This window comes from Toxotes jaculatrix, chromosome 9 (genome assembly GCF_017976425.1).
Source record: "Toxotes jaculatrix isolate fToxJac2 chromosome 9, fToxJac2.pri, whole genome shotgun sequence".
NCBI classification, from domain to species: Eukaryota; Metazoa; Chordata; class Actinopteri; family Toxotidae; genus Toxotes; species Toxotes jaculatrix.
Genome location: NC_054402.1, coordinates 5,062,143 through 5,081,285, shown reverse-complemented (window position 1 = coordinate 5,081,285; position 19,143 = coordinate 5,062,143). Strand labels below are relative to the sequence as shown.

At 41.3% G+C, this 19,143-nt stretch overlaps 1 protein-coding gene across 1 annotated transcript in view; it reads left to right on the top strand.

Annotated features, from left to right (window-relative positions):
• pitpnm3 (PITPNM family member 3) overlaps positions 1-18,664 on the top strand; it is a 71,554-nt gene extending 52,890 nt beyond the window's left edge. The window contains exons 9-20 of the mRNA XM_041047370.1: positions 322-479; positions 1,092-1,262; positions 6,762-6,959; positions 7,728-7,876; positions 10,010-10,126; positions 12,529-12,645; positions 12,749-12,897; positions 13,101-13,250; positions 13,425-13,608; positions 13,820-13,948; positions 14,126-14,553; positions 15,715-18,664. Of these exons, the coding sequence (XP_040903304.1) occupies positions 322-479; positions 1,092-1,262; positions 6,762-6,959; positions 7,728-7,876; positions 10,010-10,126; positions 12,529-12,645; positions 12,749-12,897; positions 13,101-13,250; positions 13,425-13,608; positions 13,820-13,948; positions 14,126-14,479 (1,876 nt within the window). The 3' untranslated portion in view covers positions 14,480-14,553; positions 15,715-18,664. The remainder of the gene's footprint in view (positions 1-321; positions 480-1,091; positions 1,263-6,761; positions 6,960-7,727; positions 7,877-10,009; positions 10,127-12,528; positions 12,646-12,748; positions 12,898-13,100; positions 13,251-13,424; positions 13,609-13,819; positions 13,949-14,125; positions 14,554-15,714) is intronic.
• The last annotated feature ends 479 nt before the right edge of the window (positions 18,665-19,143 follow it).

The following is a 19,143-nucleotide window of genomic DNA, read 5'->3' as shown; positions in this document are numbered from 1 at the left end:
TTCTTGGTCAACACTGTTTTTTAAAAAGTAATTTCAAATGCTTTTCAAGTATTCTTGCGGGGTCGTGAATGTCTTAGGTATCCACTTCAGTGCTCATCACTACATTATAGTTAAATAAGACACTCTTAAAAAATCCATAAATGCCAGCCTCCAGTACATTTACTGGCCAGTTGTGGCCTGCAGAGGCCATCCTGATAATATGTTGTCAGAGTAAGCATCCACCTTTAGTGTTTGCTGCGACAGACAGCAAACACTAAAGGTAAAATACATATTCTAAATTTGCTGACAGACGAAATATCATATTTTGTGTCCATTCTCCAGTTTGATGAAAGACAGTGTAGAGCTGCGCGGCAGCAGTAGCACCACTCTGGTGTTGAACCCGGGCCGATTCGACTTTGAGGTGTCAGACTGCTTCCTGCTGGGCTGTCCGCTGGGCCTTGTGCTGGCCATGAGACGCACTGTGCTTCCTGCCGTCCAGGGTAAGAATCAGAGACATGCAAAGTATATCTGAGAATGTAATTCTCCTCCCAGCTGTAACATCATATGCACACACACAGATTTTTTGTGTATATGCATTAGTTTCCAATTGTTTTAGTGTTTTGCTGTTTTCCTGTTGTCTTATTATCGACTGTAAAGCACTTTAAACTGCACTAATCTGTATGAAAGCTGCTAGAAAAACTGCGATTGTTGAAAATTGGAGTGCAATATGTCGTTGTGGGATGGTCTTGCCATTTTCATCTTTTTACTGATTTACTTTAAAATACAGACATTTCTTAAAAAGGATCAAATCAGTTTTAACTCATTTTCACCTGGCTGTGACCCTCAATAGTTGTTGTGTTTCCAGCTCCACTACTCTTCAGTGTTGTACACTACAAGAAAGGTTCTCTGATCACAGCTCAGAATTCACTTCCACTCATAGAAACAAGGAGAAAATGCAAATGTGGCTTTGTCCCTCAGAGTAATAAAAACAATAAACTTAAAGATATTTTTTCCTATCTAGGTTTCCAAATACCCCATCTGACAGTTACACTTCTTGCTAAAATCCCTCAGTCTAATGTCTTTGCCTGTCCATTGTGTTTTCTGAACCTCAGTGAGCCAGCTCCATCCAGCCTGCAATCAGATTTTCAACCTGTTCTACCCTTCGGACCCTTCAGCCTCCAGACTCGAGCCACTGCTGCAACCTCTCTTCCACAAGTTACCACCATTTGCTGTGCCACGCTACCAGCGCTACCCCCTAGGAGATGGACGCTCAATGCTCATTGGTAGGACGGCTGATTTTGAGACCTGGAAATCAATTATAGCAGTGCGGGGAGATGCGAGAGCAGCTTCTCCTGAATATTTCATTGGTTAATCTATTTTCTGGTGTAATTGTCTTGCCATATTAATAACCTTGTGGATTTTGCATTTCAAAGCTGGTGTGAAACCTTTGAGGAATTCTGTTAGTGAGACTAGATTACAGCGGCAGAGAGATTCTATGACTTAGTAATGTGAATTTTCATGGCCACACATGCACTCAGACATGGATGCAGAAATCACATAGAGCCTCGATCCCATCTATGTGAGCTTGCAGTGCAGAGGCAGCATTAAATCCTGCCCCCAAAGCCTGAAGTTTGAAGTAATTATACTTCATCTTCTTGTGGTGCAGTACCTTTAGCCTGCCACAGATCTCTGAGGATCAGGCACAGTATGTGAGATATTAGTCTGATAGATATGGAACAGTCCTGCTGTAATCCCACTGGAGGGCTTGGTTGTAGAGACTGAGTCCTTAATGAGCCACTGATTTATTTGAAGCATGTTTTAGCCCACTTTTGGGACACAGAGACTCACTCTAAACAGCAGTTATGACGCATCGCCTGGTTCCCCTGTCTCTCTATCCACCTACCTCACTGAGAGAAAGTAGGACAAGGACTGATCGGTTTTGCTAACAGCCTGCGAGCATGAACCCAGATATGAAGATAAGGCTTTGTGGTTTGGTGCAAGGCTTTAAAAAATTAAAAACCCTTTTGCTCAACATGCAGTCATGTATAACTCAAAGCAGAGACGGCTCATTTGTCAAATAAGCCACCTCAGTGATATGGAAACAGAATTTCCATTTTGCTTTCAGTTATCCTTTTAACTGCAAATGAAGATATTCTTTAGTAAGGAAAAAAACCAGAAACAGATTATTTCAGATTATTTCATTGTTTCGCCCTTAAAATCACTGTTAAAACTGTATCAGATAATTATTATTTCTTCTGTACAAAGACAAAAAAAAACGTGAATGTGAATGAGTTGATTTTAAGTTGTAGATTAGATTCTCTTCATGTCAGATCAGTTTAAGAAAAACAAAAAAACAACAAAATAGTCATAAGAATTGCTATTTCCACATTTTCATTATAAATGACCCAGCAGCATGTCAGCAAATACAGAGTCCTGTCTCAGCATTTCTCTGTCTAAAGATGACATTGATGGAAAAAAATGATTAGGGGATTCACTGTAAGAAGCAGGAGCGAGCGTTCCTCGTGCTCATGATGGTCATAAATTTGGGCTTTAACAGGAAAGTAAGTTTGAAATATATCACTGATGCAGCCTGTGAGAGAACAGAGAACAATTTTGCTCAAGCATTATGGATTTTTCCTTAATGCTTCTGATGGAATAAAGCTGTTACACAACATTTACGTAACAGAAAACTGTGTATGTTTGAATGCTAAAAAGCCATTTTTTTTACAGTTAGATGAAGACGGCAGTGTTAACCATCGACCTCGCTAACTAGCTCTCTCCGAAGCTATCATTACACTGTTCTTTAGATGTTCAATGAATCAGCCTCCGTGAGCTTATTTGTTTGCTGTTTAAACAGGCGAGTGAGTAATCTTGTGTTTTGCTTGTATGTGACCTGAAACATGTGACACACGACAGTAAATAACGCTGTGTTTTTACCTGTGTTAACTGGATGCCCAAGCTGTGATTTATTAATTTAATCATGTTCAGCCAGTCACAAAGCAGGATTCTTGACGCCTCTTAGAGCCAGTGGAGCTGATAAAGGTGATGGAGTGTAAAAGCACACACAGCGTAGGCTTGCAGCTATACCGGGTTTTAATTATGGGTCTGCATCCCTGTTCCATTGATCGGGCTTGGGTGCTGTCAAATTATGTGTTAAATTAAAAACCATAGACAGGTGCACACGGACATGCAAAAACACTCGCTCACACAGACACACAGTAGAAACAGTGGCACACATCACCCATTTCCTGCTCTGTAATATGGTAATTAGTTGTTATGAAGGCATGGAAAGCCAATCAAACCAGACTCCTATGGGTACGACTTTGACATCAACACCCATCCACAGTGGAGCTTTTATTATGATGAATGCTGCTAATATAGCGAGAATGAGCCCTCTTCCTATTGATTTCCAGCTGTAGTCCAATGGGAAATATGATCATCGAAGACAGCAAATGCGCATAGAATTATAGTCATTTTTAATGAGTATTGAACACGTGGCTAATGGTGCTTTAATATAAATATAGTGGTGTATTTTTTTTGTCTTCCCATGGAATCATTTGTAAATAGAATGCTAGTATACATGGAAGGTGAGAGCGTGACGAGGACTGGAAAGTAGGGTGCTGTGTTAAAAGTCTCTTCCTTTCTCTTTTTGTTACAAAGACGTTTCAAGGCCACGGTGCAATCATCCCTCATCACCTTATGAATTCCTTGTTTGTCCTTCATTTTACCGCTGTCATGAGCTGTTTCACTCTCCCCTGCCTCGTGCGTAAATTATAATCTTTCCATGGCCATACTGGTCATTTAATGGGACTTTAGATTTTTTGACATCTTTTCTTCTTCCTCATTTTCTAACACACTTGCATGCATGCACTCACCCTTTTTTCCCTCTTTGTGTCTGCGATTGTCACCACGTAGCCCCGTCTTTCCCGCTAGCCCTTGCAGTTTTTTGATGTTCCTCTCTTTCTGCTTCTTCCCCATCACACGTCTTTTGAAATTTTATGAAAATGCATCTGTCAGTGGTCTCTCTCTCTCTCTCTCTCTCTCTCTCTCTTCTCTCTCTCTCTCTCTCTCTCTTCTCTCTCTCTCTGCCAGAATAATCTTTCTCTGCTCATTGTGCTGAAAGAAAGACAGAGCTGTGCAAATGTTCCAGAGACTGAAAGAGAATAAGGCTCCTCTGAGAGGTGTGGGTCAGGGCTCATTAACGATAACAGATTGTAGTGTGTGTGTGTGTGTGTGTGTGTGCGTGTGTGTGTGTGTGTGTGTGTGTTTGTGTTCTTTGGTCAGGCATGTGTGTGACCATGCATTCTCAATTTTTTCAAAACCACATAGTAGGTGTAATCGCTGAAGTCACTGCAAAGTATATACAGTATAAGTATAAACAACATTTTGTTTAGAGAACATGTTGAGATTTGTGTCACATTCAGTTGTCATCATAACAGTGCAAACAGGTGATTCTGGTGTGGAGTTATTGACCACAACTGATTCTGTCTGGCTCCACAGAGAGTGGCATGTTGTGGATGCCAATCTTTCACTGTCACATTCCAACCCAGTAATTTCTGAAAACCTGCTCCATCTTGTGAAAATCTGGTCAGACACTTCACAACCTGAAAACCTATAAAAAAAATATCAAAGATCTGACCACTGCATCTCAGCATGGGATAACCGCTCAATAGTATGTGGAAGGCACCTTCTTTATAAAGTAGAATCTCAAAAATGCAACCACACCTTGATGAATAAAAATCAAGGAATACAGTCAGATTTCAAAGAACTATATATAAAATATATTAATGGTAGTAAATGGTAAATGGCTTCGTTTTTATAGACCTTTATCCAAAGCACTTAACAACATCCCTGTCATTCACACGCACAAACACTCGCACTGATGGCAGAGAGCTACCATTCAAGGTGCTGGCCTGACCACTGGGAGCAGTTCAAATAGAATAAATCTTTACTTTATTAATTTGAAATGATACTTTATTTTATAAATGTCAGTCAAATAGAAATTGCCTGTCACAGTTTTCCGTTGTGATGTGTAAAGTTAAAATACGCCTTGTAATCTGGTTATATAATAACATATAACAACAGTCATATATTAAACCTGGTGTAGATTCATTTAAACCAGCCAAACATCCTTAATCTGTAACATTTGTCTTTTCATACAAAAACATATTCTCTGCCTGTACTTATGCAAGAATACGGGCATTAGATGAAAAAATGTACTATCCAGTCTGGCTGCACTCATACATACACAGTATTTGTCAGATTCTTCCATCTTCATCATCCTGATCGTCCAAATGTGGATTGTTCTTTGCCTTGACTGTGGGGATTTATTAACCACACCTGATTCTCCCTCACGTCTGAGAGAGCGACTGTTAATCTGTATTCTGCTGCAGACACTGATCCTTCACAGATAAAACACGCAACATGTGGCTGCATCTGACGGTTTATTTATAACCATTCCAGCAGTCAGCGGAGAAGGGGTTAAGCTGCCAGTAATTGGCTGCTCCATGAAGCAAACTGACTATTCTGGCTGATGAATTTGACACATGCACATACAAACTGATCCCCATTTGGTTGTACTGAACGCATGCAGGCACACACGCCGTCCACGAGTAGAGATAATGTCTGTAATTCTGATGTTTGTGTTTAATGTGAGTGGAAGTCGTGTAAACACAGAAAACCGTGTCAGGGGAAGCTGTTAGGAGAATCTGTTCTTGCCAGAGACGCAGCACCCATAAAAGATCAACCCAGACACGATGTGTTCTGGTTAACAGTTGCAGGCAAGCAGGCACACAGTTTGTACACTCCATCACATCAAAAGACATCTCAGCGGATTGATATGTATTACAGTAAACAGGAGCGAGTAAACTACACGACACATAAGTGGGGTCGTCTTGGCTTGTTGTATACATTTAAATATATAGATTGCATCCCATTCAGTTGTTTGGCAGAATGTGGATTGGTTCACTGGTCATCGCTGAGGTAAACTTTTGTGTCGTGCAGCGGTAGTATAGAGCCTCATTCAGACATGAGTCAGGCCATTTCCAGTGTCATAATAGATCCACAGCAACATACAGGGACTTTCTGACAGGATAATGAGTACTCTCCAGATTCTGGTTGAAAAAAAGAAAACATTATGAGTTTCATAATTCAGCTATGTTAGGCAATACTGTTAGAAAGTTGAATTACATTCAGTGTGAGTCTCCTTTTGTCTCCAGGATGTTGTAGGGTTTAACATAAATGTGCTATTGAACTGAGCTGGTAGACACTTGCCTGTCTAACAATTAAATTATTAATGAAATGTGGTTCTTCGAGGCTCTTCGTCTCAGGGAATAGCACGTAGATTGGTGATGTCTGGTATAACCAGGTCTCCGGGGAAAATTCTCATTTTCTTATTATACAGTATTATCACTGAACAAATAGGAGAGAGCTCCGTAGAGACGCTCCAGTGGGAGAGAAGAACTGAACCTGATAAATTATTCTACTTGTCAGCAGGAGCCCAGAGCGAGATGCTTTTTGGGACTTCCAAAGCCAGTGCAACTGGATTCAACCCCACGAAGTGTAAAAGAAGTCTCTGACATTGTACTCCTGCTTAGTGCTTGTCTTTGGTTTTCCGCGATGAAACACGAAGCAAGTCGATACACAGCAAGAGGCTGGCTTATTAGGCAAAATAACAGCATTGATTTAAAGATTGAGACCAGTCAGTTGTTGTGCGATCAAAGGATTTTCCTCCCTCTTCCCTACCCATTTGTCCTTGTCTTTTCTGCTTCCCTCCTCCCCAGCGGAAGGTATCCAAGGCCATCCAGACGTGTTTTTGGAAGGTGAGCAAACTCACGTAGGTCCAGCTTCACAGCAGTCCTCTGAGACAAAGCCTGAAGGTGGAGGAGGAGAAGAGGGAGGTCGCAGAGCCAGCGTGACCAGTGTGGAAAGTGAAACGTCGATTTGCTCCATAGGCCAGCTGGGCAACACCATTACTAACAGTGAGTGTGAGGGAAGGAGAGTAAAGGAGAGACTGTTTTGTCTCGTTTATTTAATCTTCTCCTGTTGATGAATTCAGATTTATAAGGTTTCATAAACCTTGAGTTGACCTCAGATTTCCTCATTCAGGACCAAGAAGTATTTAGATCCTTTAGTTAAGTAAATGCAGTAATACCACACTGTGAAAAGGGGATAAAGCAGTATGTAAGTACTACCAGCAAAATGTACTTGGTAAGTATCTAAAGTAGAAGTATCCATTATGCATGATGAACCATGAACCCTTTCAGCGTGTTTAGAGCCCCCAAGAGAGATTTTTTTTTTTTTTTTTTTTTAATCATACAGGCTCCAGATAATTCTTTGTGGATTTCAGGGGCTTTGTGGATTTCAGCTATTTATCATAATTCTTTGTGAATTTCAAAGGCCTTTTCAGTTTTGCTGCAGGACAAGTTGTAACTTTAATATTCTCACTGGTGAACGCATGCAAAGGCATAACTCTAGACTAATCAGTGACAAAACAGAAAACACCTGTGTGGGTGTGTGCGGGACCTTTAATCTGTAATAAAGCATCAGTTTGTTCTGTGACTCGTAACGACACCCGCAAAGTAACACATGCAAACTTTCCCTCTTAAATGTACTGCAATAAATGTATAAGGTACTATCAAGTAAAATACAAGTATTTCAAAGCTTTGCTTAAGTGCACTCCAGTAAATATACTTAGCTACTTTTAAAGACTCCTCATTTTTCTATGTGTGTCTGTGTGTGTATTTTAGTTTCCAGTAGCTGGTGGGGCTCCAAAAGGCTGGACTATGCTCTGTACTGCCCTGATGTGCTCACCGCCTTCCCAACAGTGGCGCTGCCTCACCTTTTTCATGCCTCCTACTGGGAGTCCACTGACGTAGCAGCTTTTGTTCTCCGACAGGTAGGAGAGAGCTTTACTGACAGCGTTACTGTTTTTCACTGACTGGGAGAACTGCTGTCTGAATAACTGGCACACAAATACTATAAATTTCATTCTTGAGTTTTTTTGTGTGAATGATTAGTATTTCTTTACTCCAAGCGAGCATAGGCAGCCCACATCATCTAAAGGCCATTTCAAACAAAGTTTCACAACAACACAAACCTATTTGCCGGGAAAAGTTGGACTCCAGTTTCAGAAGACTGAACTTCTCAAATCAGTGATGGAGAGGTTGTCTGAGCAGGTTGCTCTGAAAATAGACAAATTAACAAAGGACAGTACATCCCCAGTCTCTTCTTCAGGCAGCAAGTTTGCATATGTGCCTCCGGGTTTGTTTGTGTCTGTGACACCTCGTTATAAACAAATGAGAGCAGCAGGAAGCCGCTTCATGTCACTGCATCGTTCATTTATCTCTTTGTGAGATGTACCATGAAATGTTTCGATCTGTATAATAATATATAACGCACCAAAACCATTGACAGGAAAGCTGTCACTCTGTATTGTTTTATATTTTTCTCTCTTGTCATTTCTTACTTTTGGAGCAGCTGTTTTCATCTAATGGCGTCTTCTTGCTTAACAAACAACACATTGAAAGATGCTGCTTAGCTGTTTGAGGGCTCCATCTTCACATGTGACTTCCTGAATATGTTATTACCAGAAGTCTGGCAGCGAGTCAGTAATCCCATCACTTCTAACTGTGGACAGAGTCAGTTCAGAACTAAGTAATATATGCAAAGATTTGCTGACATTGTAACAGTAAATATTGGTTAAAGTAATTTCAAGGCACAGTGTGGTGCTGGGTCATGATGCGTGCTTTTACAGCTGAAAACCCGTCACATGATATAAAGGCCCATTTTTACCTAATTTTAGCCTTGACGAGTGATCGTGGGGATTGTGTAATAGCTTTCTAAAATGAAGGGAAGGTCACTATTAACATTTGATCTTGTGTGATCAAAGCGGAGCATCAGACAAGTGGGGGCCATACCATCAAACATGTTCGATTTTATGACTGAAACCTGAACAAATCTGACCAGGATTCTATAGGTTGAGCTGGTTTATGACTAAATGTAAAAGTGCACAGCTGTCATCTGCAGAAACTAAATGTGTAGTGCCAACTCTTTTTAGGGTCGGTTAGGATTTGAAAGGTCTGCAAATGTGTTCTCAGCTTAAGTTAAGTCTCCAGTCGTTTCCTTATTTCTCTCATCAACTCTCTTAAGTCGTAAGAACCCAACCTTTGATCAGAAGTCTTATAGTGCCACCAGTGCGCACATTTCAAATACCAAGTGGGAATTAATATCCCATGAATATATCACATCTTTAGTAGTGTGTATTTGTCTGTCTCTGACAAAGACAAGGATGTTCACTAATTCCCCAGACACCAACAAAAAGCAGGACATTAAAGAAAAGAAAAGAAAGAAAAAAGACAAAACCTGCATGATGTCACGTCCTATCAGAAGTTGCCAGAAACAGCAGCAGTCTTTGAACTTTATCATTAGAAAGCAGAGCTCCTGGATAGTCTAAGTCGTCTTTGTGAGAAAACGTGAGCGGAATAAGGAGAGCTTATAGGGAATAAGAAGTGCTATCGATGCCATCAGGAAGCTAATAAACCTGAAGATCATAATTTTGGTTCAGTGGGTTTCAGCTCCACTTGATGCCACATCATGTTAAAGGACTGTCATGGAATTTAGGGGCCGCAGAGAAAGTGATTCGTTAAAATGAAGCTTTTTTCCCAGTCCAAGTTCAGTGTATCTAAGACAATGTCTTCGTTTGTTTAGAAACATGGAGTGTGTAGAGGTCCAAGCCACCCAGTGATTGAGTCAGGAATGATATGCATGGCCTCCTTCAAGAGGGGAGCGGTAATTTTCTGTTGAGTGCTCCATACCACCCCTTGGCCCTTAATCTGTGTCAGTGTTGCTCTTGTCACAAAAGCTTTCCATTAGAGTTGTAATTCATGATCCTAAACATAACTGCAGATTTAATTTCAAGGCTTCAGAAGGAAACCCTTCCACGTGATTATTATCTGTTCTTCAAAGATGTGATTACAAAGGCTTGTGTGTGCGTATGCCTGCTCTTTTATAAATATGTGTTTGTTGACAGCTCATGCGATGTGACTGTGTGAAGACACAGGAAGCGGACAATTTGGACTCGGCTCCATTCTCTCCCTCCAGCCCACGAGAAAAATGGCTCAGGAGGAGGACACATGTCAAACTAAGGGTAATAACTCATGGTTTATTTTTGTACAGAAATACTTCCATCCCAGTTTTCTCTGGTGGCAAAATCGCTAAAAGAGATGTGAAGTTGTGGTTGCTCATTTTCAAACTTTTATGTGGACAAAGTCATGAATGTTTCAACAAAACACTTTGACTTGCACGCAAGATATTACACAACCTGGAATATTGCCTCTAAGGTGCCTCTCATTCTCAGAAATACACCCACACACACTTGGACGAACTGGGTTTTTTTTTGCTGCAATGGCCTTGCATTCATTCAAACTAAAAATAAAGTTATCATTATCTCCTGAGGGTGCAGTGCTTTAGTGATGTGGTCTGTGTGAATGGTCTGTGCTCTGAATTTCTTCAAATTCTCCCACACTCTCACCTTGAAGCACTGAAACAGGCAGACACACACAATTTCTTGATTCTTCTGAGCCGTGCAGAGTACAAACATCAAGGTCACATTTCTATCCACCGAAAGCTCCTTTTATCTGCCATTTTCTAAAGACAAGAATTTAGTGACTTCTAGCTTTTCATGAGGCTATAAATAGAATTGTGTAACCAGAGTACCATGGAAACGTATCTATATTTGAGTCACTGAAGGTTTTCTTTTTCCACTGTCATCTTGTTCATGCCTGACCTCGGCCCAGTGATGTGCTTCTGATGTAAGTGCTTAAAGAAAAGCAGCTCTGACAAGTTTCCCCGTCCTGGATTCAATTAGTTGTTCAGAGATTTAGAGCTGCTCCGTGCTGATTCAATCTGGGAACAGCCATCTCATCTGCTGCAGAGTGATACTATTCAGAGAGGCTTGGCATCTATTTCTGATCTTCTTCTGCTTGGTAAGAGGTCTTTGTCACAGCTGGAGAGGGACCACTAGTGTGGCTGTTGTTTTTTGTACATGCCGCTCTTTCGCAGGCAGGGGTCTGAATCAACAGCACATCTCTTTCACACTTTTATCTGGTGATACTGAGGCACACTGTCGCTTTCCTGTTGTCACATAAGAACACAGAGAGTTCTTAGTGAATGGTGTTGGGGAAATCTAGGCAGAGATTGAACAGTGTCAGGCCTCCTCATATCACATAGGACTGTGATGATTTATGTACTCTGTTTGTGGGAGGTGTGCACATATGTTTGCTTTTTCTATATGTCTCACATCACTGGATCAGTAAGAGAGGCCTAATGCAGGATAACAGCTGGAAATGATGAACGTCCTTGTTAGATGTCACATCCCTTAAATCTGTTTTATCAATAGCCAGGGTGGTGAAACAGTAAAATACAACCACAACATGGTTGATCGCATTAGCACCTATCAGTGTTTATTATGTGAAGATGCTCAACTGCCTTTCCGTGAGTGCTGTCAGTAAACAGCAGAGCATTTTCAATTAAAACAAATGTCATCGCAGCCTCTCGCTCCTGATGGAATCACAGCAATAAACAAAGGTGTAATTAACAAACTACATTTATTGCCGCTGCGTTTGTTTACGCATAAAGCGGTATTTCTTTTATGGTATGTGTATATAAGCTGTGACTCGTGTTTTATTTAAAAATTTTTAAAGCCTGCACAAGGTTGTATAGAAAATGTTGAGCGAGAGCATGGATGCTGAGCAATGTTCTGGAGGATAAACCAAGGATTACTGAAATAGCAAAAAAAAAGTCAGCAGGGAAGTTTCTGTCATGGTGGCCCCACAACAGCGTTTGAGAATTATACGTTGATTAGAGTGCTCATAATATGCTATTAAAATGCAACCATCTCTGGAAGAAGAGATTTAGGGATTATTGTTTCTCTGCTCACTCACTTGGAGGTACTCACTGAATGCTGAAATACAGAGAAAAGGACAAGACAAGGAAACTTAATAGAGAGTTAACGCTATTTTCTCTAAGGTCCCACATTACATACTTCAGAGGCAATTTGGCTAGGCATCAAACTCTGGAAACGCAATGCATCAAAGCAAAGAAAACTACAGCCATTTTCTCTCATGCTGTGTAGAGCTGTATGTCTCAGCTTGTTGAGACAGGTCATGCAAGGACAAAAGCCAGCGGTGATTTTAGTGGAGCTTCATGGTAGCTCAGGCAGACACAGAAGTCATTTTGTACCCGTTCTACTCACTGTCAAATCATGCTGCAGGTCAACATCTGATTGGTGAGCGTAAACAAAAACAATGAAGTCCTCCTGGGAGTTTTGTGAGCTCAAGGACTGTCTGCGTCAAGCTTGCTAAGCTTGCTCTTGACATTGGGAACATGTGTGAGAAAATAATCTCAACTCCTTCAACCACATCTTCATCTTTTTCAACCACATCTCATCGTCTTCGTCAGCGAAGATTTCAGAGCATCACATGAGCAGCTGCAACGAACATTAATGTCCTGAATGAAGTATTCAGTGCTTCTTCTCGTTGTGTGCTGCAGAACGTCACAGCCAACCACAGAGTGAATGATGTCATTGCCACAGAGGACGGACCTCAAACTCTGGTCGGTCGCTTCATGTACGGCCCCTTGGACATGGTCACTCTGACTGGGGAAAAGGTGAAAAGCAGCAACACATGACTGATCGATCACCACTCATGTAGGTTTGTGTATGAAACACTGACTTTAATCTCTACATGTTGACCTACCTTGCCACTGTCAGGTGGACATCCTGCTGATGACACAGCCTCAGTCTGGCCGCTGGGTGCACTTTGACACAGAGGTGACCAACAGCAGCGGCAGGGTCACATATACCATACCCAGAAGCAAGAAGCTCGCCCTGGGAGTCTATCCGATTAAAATGGTGGTCAAGTAAGCATCCATGTAGCATGCCCCTTACAGAGTGCTGCAGTATCAAATTATTGAATGGAGTCCTATGTCTGTTCTCTGTGTCAGTGTATGAGCTTCTAAGTAGAGAGTGCAGCGTGAAGTGTGGCCTTGAAGGGAGTATCAACCGTGTGTAGCAAATGCAGTTTCTCATTGCTAATGAAATGTCTTTCTTTTTCTATCCCAAGGGGAGATCAGACAAGTGCAGAGGCCTACCTGACTGTGTTGCCACGGGGCATGGAGTGTGTGGTCTTCAGCATCGATGGCTCTTTTGCTGCCAGTGTGTCAATCATGGGCAGCGACCCCAAGGTCCGCCCTGGAGCTGTCGACGTCGTCAGGTAACTGGTAACAGCCTCTGAACGTGTGTGGGTGAGTGTGTAAATTAAATTCACATTAACAAAAAGGACTAGAGGTTCAGAAGTAAATGTGTCTGTGTACACACCAAGCGTTTGCTGCTACTGATCAAAATGAATTCTTCTGAAGTGTGTTTCATGTTATGTACGGACATGCAGACACTGGCAGGACCTGGGGTATCTGATCATCTACATCACAGGCCGCCCTGATATGCAGAAACAGCGTGTGGTATCTTGGCTCTCGCAGCACAATTTTCCCCACGGGATGATCTTCTTTTCTGAAGGCCTGGTTCATGATCCCCTGCGACAAAAGACCATCTTCCTCAGGAACCTCATACAGGAGGTACACCTGAGACAAACCATTGTACTGACATTAACTGGGCAGTTAATATGTCTTATAAAGCATGTGAAACATTTTGTTCTCCACCCTACAGTGATCTCTCTGTTGCTCTCCTTTATGTCACTCTTTTGTAAGCTCGCAGTGCTGTAGCCTTGACTTGTGCTGCATTGAAATGCCACACACATCTCTGACTGATTTTTTTCCCTCTCACCAGTGTCACATTAAGATCAACTCTGCTTATGGCTCCATGAAGGACATCTCTGTTTACAACATGCTTGGCCTCAGCCCGTCACAGATTTATATTGTTGGCAGACCTTCGAAGAAGTACCAAAATCAATGCCAGGTAGTCCGGTTTCCTTTTGTATGTTTTATCTCTTTCTTTTTAGCTTTTCGTGGTGTTTCTGTCTGCCTGTTTCATTTGAAAGGTTTTGGTTTTCCTCTTGGTTTTTCTCATTTACTTTAATCTTCCTACTCTTTCGGATTTTCTCTGTGACTGACTCTCTCTGCGTGGTGTGTGCAGTTCTTGAGTGAGGGCTATGCAGCACACCTCTCCACCCTTCAGTTTGGGCACAGAGCCAGACCCAAGAAATCACCTTCGGTTCGTATGGTCCTAAGGAAAGGCTCATTTGGTCTCTCAGCGAAGCCTGACTTCCTATGTAAGCGTACCCACCTGCGCAGGACCATGTCGGTGCAACAGCCCGACCCGCCGTGCACACCCAACCCCAAGCCTGAGCGAGCCCAGAGCCAGCCGGAGTCTGATAAGGACCACGGGGGAGGAGGAGGAGGAGGGGGTGGAGGTGGAGGTGGCCTACAAGGTGGCGTACAAGGTGCATGGGGACGGGCCTCCATACATCGTGGAGACACGACTCCCTGACGTCAAAAAAGAGATGGAAGGATTGAAGGACAGAAGAAGAGGAAAACAAAGGGGTCTTAATGTCCAGGGCCAAGGTGAGAGCTTATTGTTTAAATGTGGGAGATTTAAAGTGTAATTCCAGGTTATAACAACTTGTGTCTTATTTTTAAGTTACAGATTTGTTGTCTTCTTGTGCAATGAAGGACTATTACTAACTTGTTTTCACTTTCAGTAGTTTAGATTATGTGACTAAGGTACTTTCTGTTTGCTTGCTTACAACCTATCTGATCACTTGGTTCTTGACCTTCTGGTCTTGCACAGTTATCCTTCACAAGCGATGCAGGAGTCTGAGCAACGACATGCATTAGTCCCACAAATTTTGTTAAAACACAACCAATTAAACTCCTGATTTAAGAGCTGGGAACAAAAATAGGAACAAAGTGTGCAGACATCATGCGAAGCAGTGACAGTTGATCTGTGCCCCTGTCACTTTTTGCACAGTGGAAAACAGAGGTCCTATGTCGATCAAAGCAAAGCACAGACTTTCTCAGACAGCCTCTGATCAGACGTTCACTGGGAGCATCAAAGTGGTGAAGACTGCGTCAGTGCTTCCTAAGATTTCTGCAACACCTATTAAGTTTCCCACACATAATAATGTCTGTTAAGCCTTTAAGAGCCCAAGGCTCCGCAAAGCAGTGACTCAAACACAGATTGATTTTATTCGCTATTGTTGAGTTCCGGCAAAGTCAATAAACGTCTGCCTTGATTATCTTTGTTGTACCTGATACATTACAGTCTTAACAGTTTTAGTCACAGAGACATTATTATTTTTATAAATAAACTTAAGTCTAAGAGCATGAAAAGAAGAAGAAAGAAGAAAAAAGCAACAAAAATATTAATAAAAGAAGGACAGTAACAAACAATGAATAATTTTTCTGGACTCTGACAATATCCCTGTGGCAACCTCAGTAAGAGATGCTATTGTTAGCCACAGCACCCTAGGGGGACTGAATGTAAATTTGCCCATGATTATGAATATACTGAGTACTGATCAGCTACAACTGCGAAGTCCTCCCCTGCTTGAAATCCACTCATTTCTACATTTGGAAATATTGTCTGTGCAATTATGGAGATCGGAGCTGTGTCACGGTGAGAGCCTGTAAGGCCGAATATGCTGATACTGAGCACACAAACACCAGTCAGTGTTTCAGCTTCTCGAATGTGTGAGACTCTAATTCTCCTCTCTCATTTGACAGTGTCACCTCTATCTACTGTACATGTACATTGGATCCTCTGCTGGTATCCCTCACAGCTCCACTTTACCTCCTCCTCGGCCCTCTACACTTTTTCACCTGTTCGGCCTTTTTTTGTGACTTGTGGATAATATCACTTAGTCTTCGTGCCTGAAATTTTAAGAAGACGCCAGGGAGGGCAGTGATCTTTCCGAATGTCTGTGTCAAGCTCAAATTGTGTCCAATTGTAAAATCAGAAGAATGTACTTAAGATCATAAATATACACACATATTCATGCACGCGTGCTTCAGGGGACGAAAAATGTGGCCCCTGTGATGACTTTGAACACACTGAGACTTTGCCCCAGCTCAAGCAGAAAATTACAAGATACCGTACCACACTCTGATCCCATTCAGACTGCTGTGCTGACAGGTGGTCATCTTGACTGACCCTTGCACAGATGTAAATACTCAACACACATCCTCCCTGTGTGGACCTCTGGACACAGAAGCACTGTGACATTTATGTTAAATCTGTACATGAGCTCTGCGATCTGGAGCCTAAATCAGTCGACCTCGCTGAACCCTGGCTTCTGCCTCCATTTCACTCCCACTATTAGATGTCTCCTTCACGTTGAGGCTGGCATACTACCCTCCCTTGCCCCATCCTTCCCCTCAACCAGTCAGGCAGAACATGCCTTTCGACAGCCGCCTCAGACCGGGTCTGCAGCCGCTGGAGTGGCATGGTGTGCACGACTCAGTCCCAGAGGTCGCATTTGCACTATCCAAGTACATCGCAGTTGTTCGCTATTTAGCTGCGGTACTAGCTTCAGAAACAAAGAGTTGTATTTGTATTCTATTGTACGTGTAGTTTTTGTTTTTCCTGCAGATCGTGCACTGTCGCTTTCTGTTGGTCACTGTAACTACTGGAGGATTAAACAGAAAAAGTAGGAAAGTGTTGGCTTGGCCAAAAAAAAGTTTACAGATTGATAGACACCGCTGTAAAAAGTGATCAGCTCTTGGTTATCTACATAATTACAATGACAGTGAAATCATCACTACAGGCAACGCCAGTTTAGTTGCTTGGTAGTTGCAGTAGCTTTCAGGATATTGTACAATAGACCCCATGTCAGTTGAAACTTCACCAGGATGCCGTTGCATCCATGTATTACAGCTGCAGTGGAACCAATAGATTTGTGATGAAATCCGATGCCGTCTTGTGCACACAAGTTGAATTGAGTCTTACTGTTGCCATGTTTAAAACTCTGTGCAAGTCAAACATATTTTTCTATGAGGAAATATTGTAAATAGAAATATTTTCAATGTATGTTTTCGAACCTTTTGTTGTTTGACTTGTTGAATGGTTGATTTTTGCCTTAAATTGTATTTGATGTGGTGTAGAGATACAAAATTATTTGTTCGACCGAAGTATTGGGTTTTACTGTTACATCATGACAAAGTGCATTTTAACTAGTTGATATTTTGCTTTTACGTGTTTTAGATACTGTATAACTGTGTGTGTGCGTGTGTGTGCGAGTGTCTAGGTATTTGTTGTGGAGTTGTACTTACTATGAAGACAGCAATGGCGAGTAAAGGCCTCTGCAGAGGAATCGGTGGATGCAGGGAGGGCCAGTGTTAACATGCCTGTGTATTCTCACTGCAGCTCACTTCTGTGGGCTTTTCAGAACTGAGTGTGTCGGAGGATTACATGGTCGAGGTTTTTCTACCTGCTATGAAAGAAAAAGGGCTTATGAGTTCTTAGGGTGTCGTGGTTTAACAGAAAACCTGCATAGCAGAGTGGAACATGCAAGCCGGGAGGAAGCTATCTTTGACTCTTTTTCTTTCACCTCCTGTACAACATAGGTGGTCCAGTAATTAGCTATTTGATTACTACTAAGTATGTATGACTCCCTGTAGTGACGCCCCTGTAATTGTAGTGCACCAGTTAGCATTACTTGGTAATTGTATGATACTGTAGAAACAATACTGAAGTACTTATCTCGATTTTGTTTTGCATTTAAATTGCTAACACAGAAGCGAAATGATCATTCCCATCAATGTACACACAATAATCAAAGTGACTTCATCGGTCTGTAAAACTCATAGTGATATTTTCCTGCCATGATGATACGCCAAAGGAGTGAAATATAATAATATCATAAGCTGGACAGCATTTTATTACACCAGTGTTAGTAAATGGCAAATAATGATCTAATGGTTAAATGATGATTGTTCTGTGCTTGTTAATTAATGGCTGTAATGGCTATCAGTTGTCAGGTTTGTGGTACTCTCAACTACTAATCGTGTAGTTATTTGTAATAACTGATAAATAGTTATTCATGGACATGAATTCAGTCACCACCACTAAAATCAAAATAAGTACTTAAATCTATGATAAATAAGTGTAAGTGTAAATGAGGCAAGGCATTGTTCATAAAGACTGAAGTTACCTTTTACTTTTACCTCAGACTTTCACTCATTCAGTGAAATTAATAGAAACTGATGCAGTAAATCATATGAATTCCATTTTCATGTCATTCTTAGATAATAAAGGTGAATTATCCTTAATAATAAAAGAACCGCAATCACATTACAAAATGTGAAATGATTCTATTTATCGAGAGATTTAAGTGTTACACTATTATTGTCTTGAAATAAATATGACTGACCTCTCACTGAGTACTAATTAATGTTGTCAAATGATTAGTATTCACCAAATCATGACTTAACTCTTGGGTATTGACCTAATTTGCCATTTATTAACAATTCTTATGACTTATAAAGTAAGCTTTTGTAAGTTAACTTACGTGGTGTGAACAGTTTCTATTTATTTTCGTGGTCTTATTTTTGGTCTTATGAGTATTTGACACTGGCCTTTTGACCAATGAGGAAAAAAAACACCTGGTTTCACTGCTGCAGAGTTTATTGTTTTGTACAGATCTTCTGTGATGATAAACATGCTATTGTGTTTATGGGACGCAGTCCTCCTTTCATTATTGCATAAATAAAAATATTTCTCAGTTGAGTAATTAAGTTTTGCTCCAGGAGAGTCTTATTATTCCTTCCACATGCTCCTCATCTCCAGAGATGGAAGCTGAATCACCTGCGATAATTTGTTTTTTTCTCTCCAAGGTCAGGAGTTGTACTGTAGAGCATTAGACTTGACTCCAATATCCTCTTATTCAGCTATTGTAAGTCTTACTTAGTTATAAAGTCAAACTTGGAATCCTCAGTTGAACTTTCCCTTTTTTCACCATTCACGTACTAAACTATCTGATTTAGCACTGATAGATTACAGACATTAAGGACTCTGGCTGTTACAGTAGCAGCCTCAGCTGTAGGTCTCATTCTGCCTCACACAATCATCAGAGCGGCACTTCTACTTAACCAATACATGGCTACAAGCCTGTGCTGATTGCTGGAAATCAAACCAGTCATAGAAAGGAGCACAAA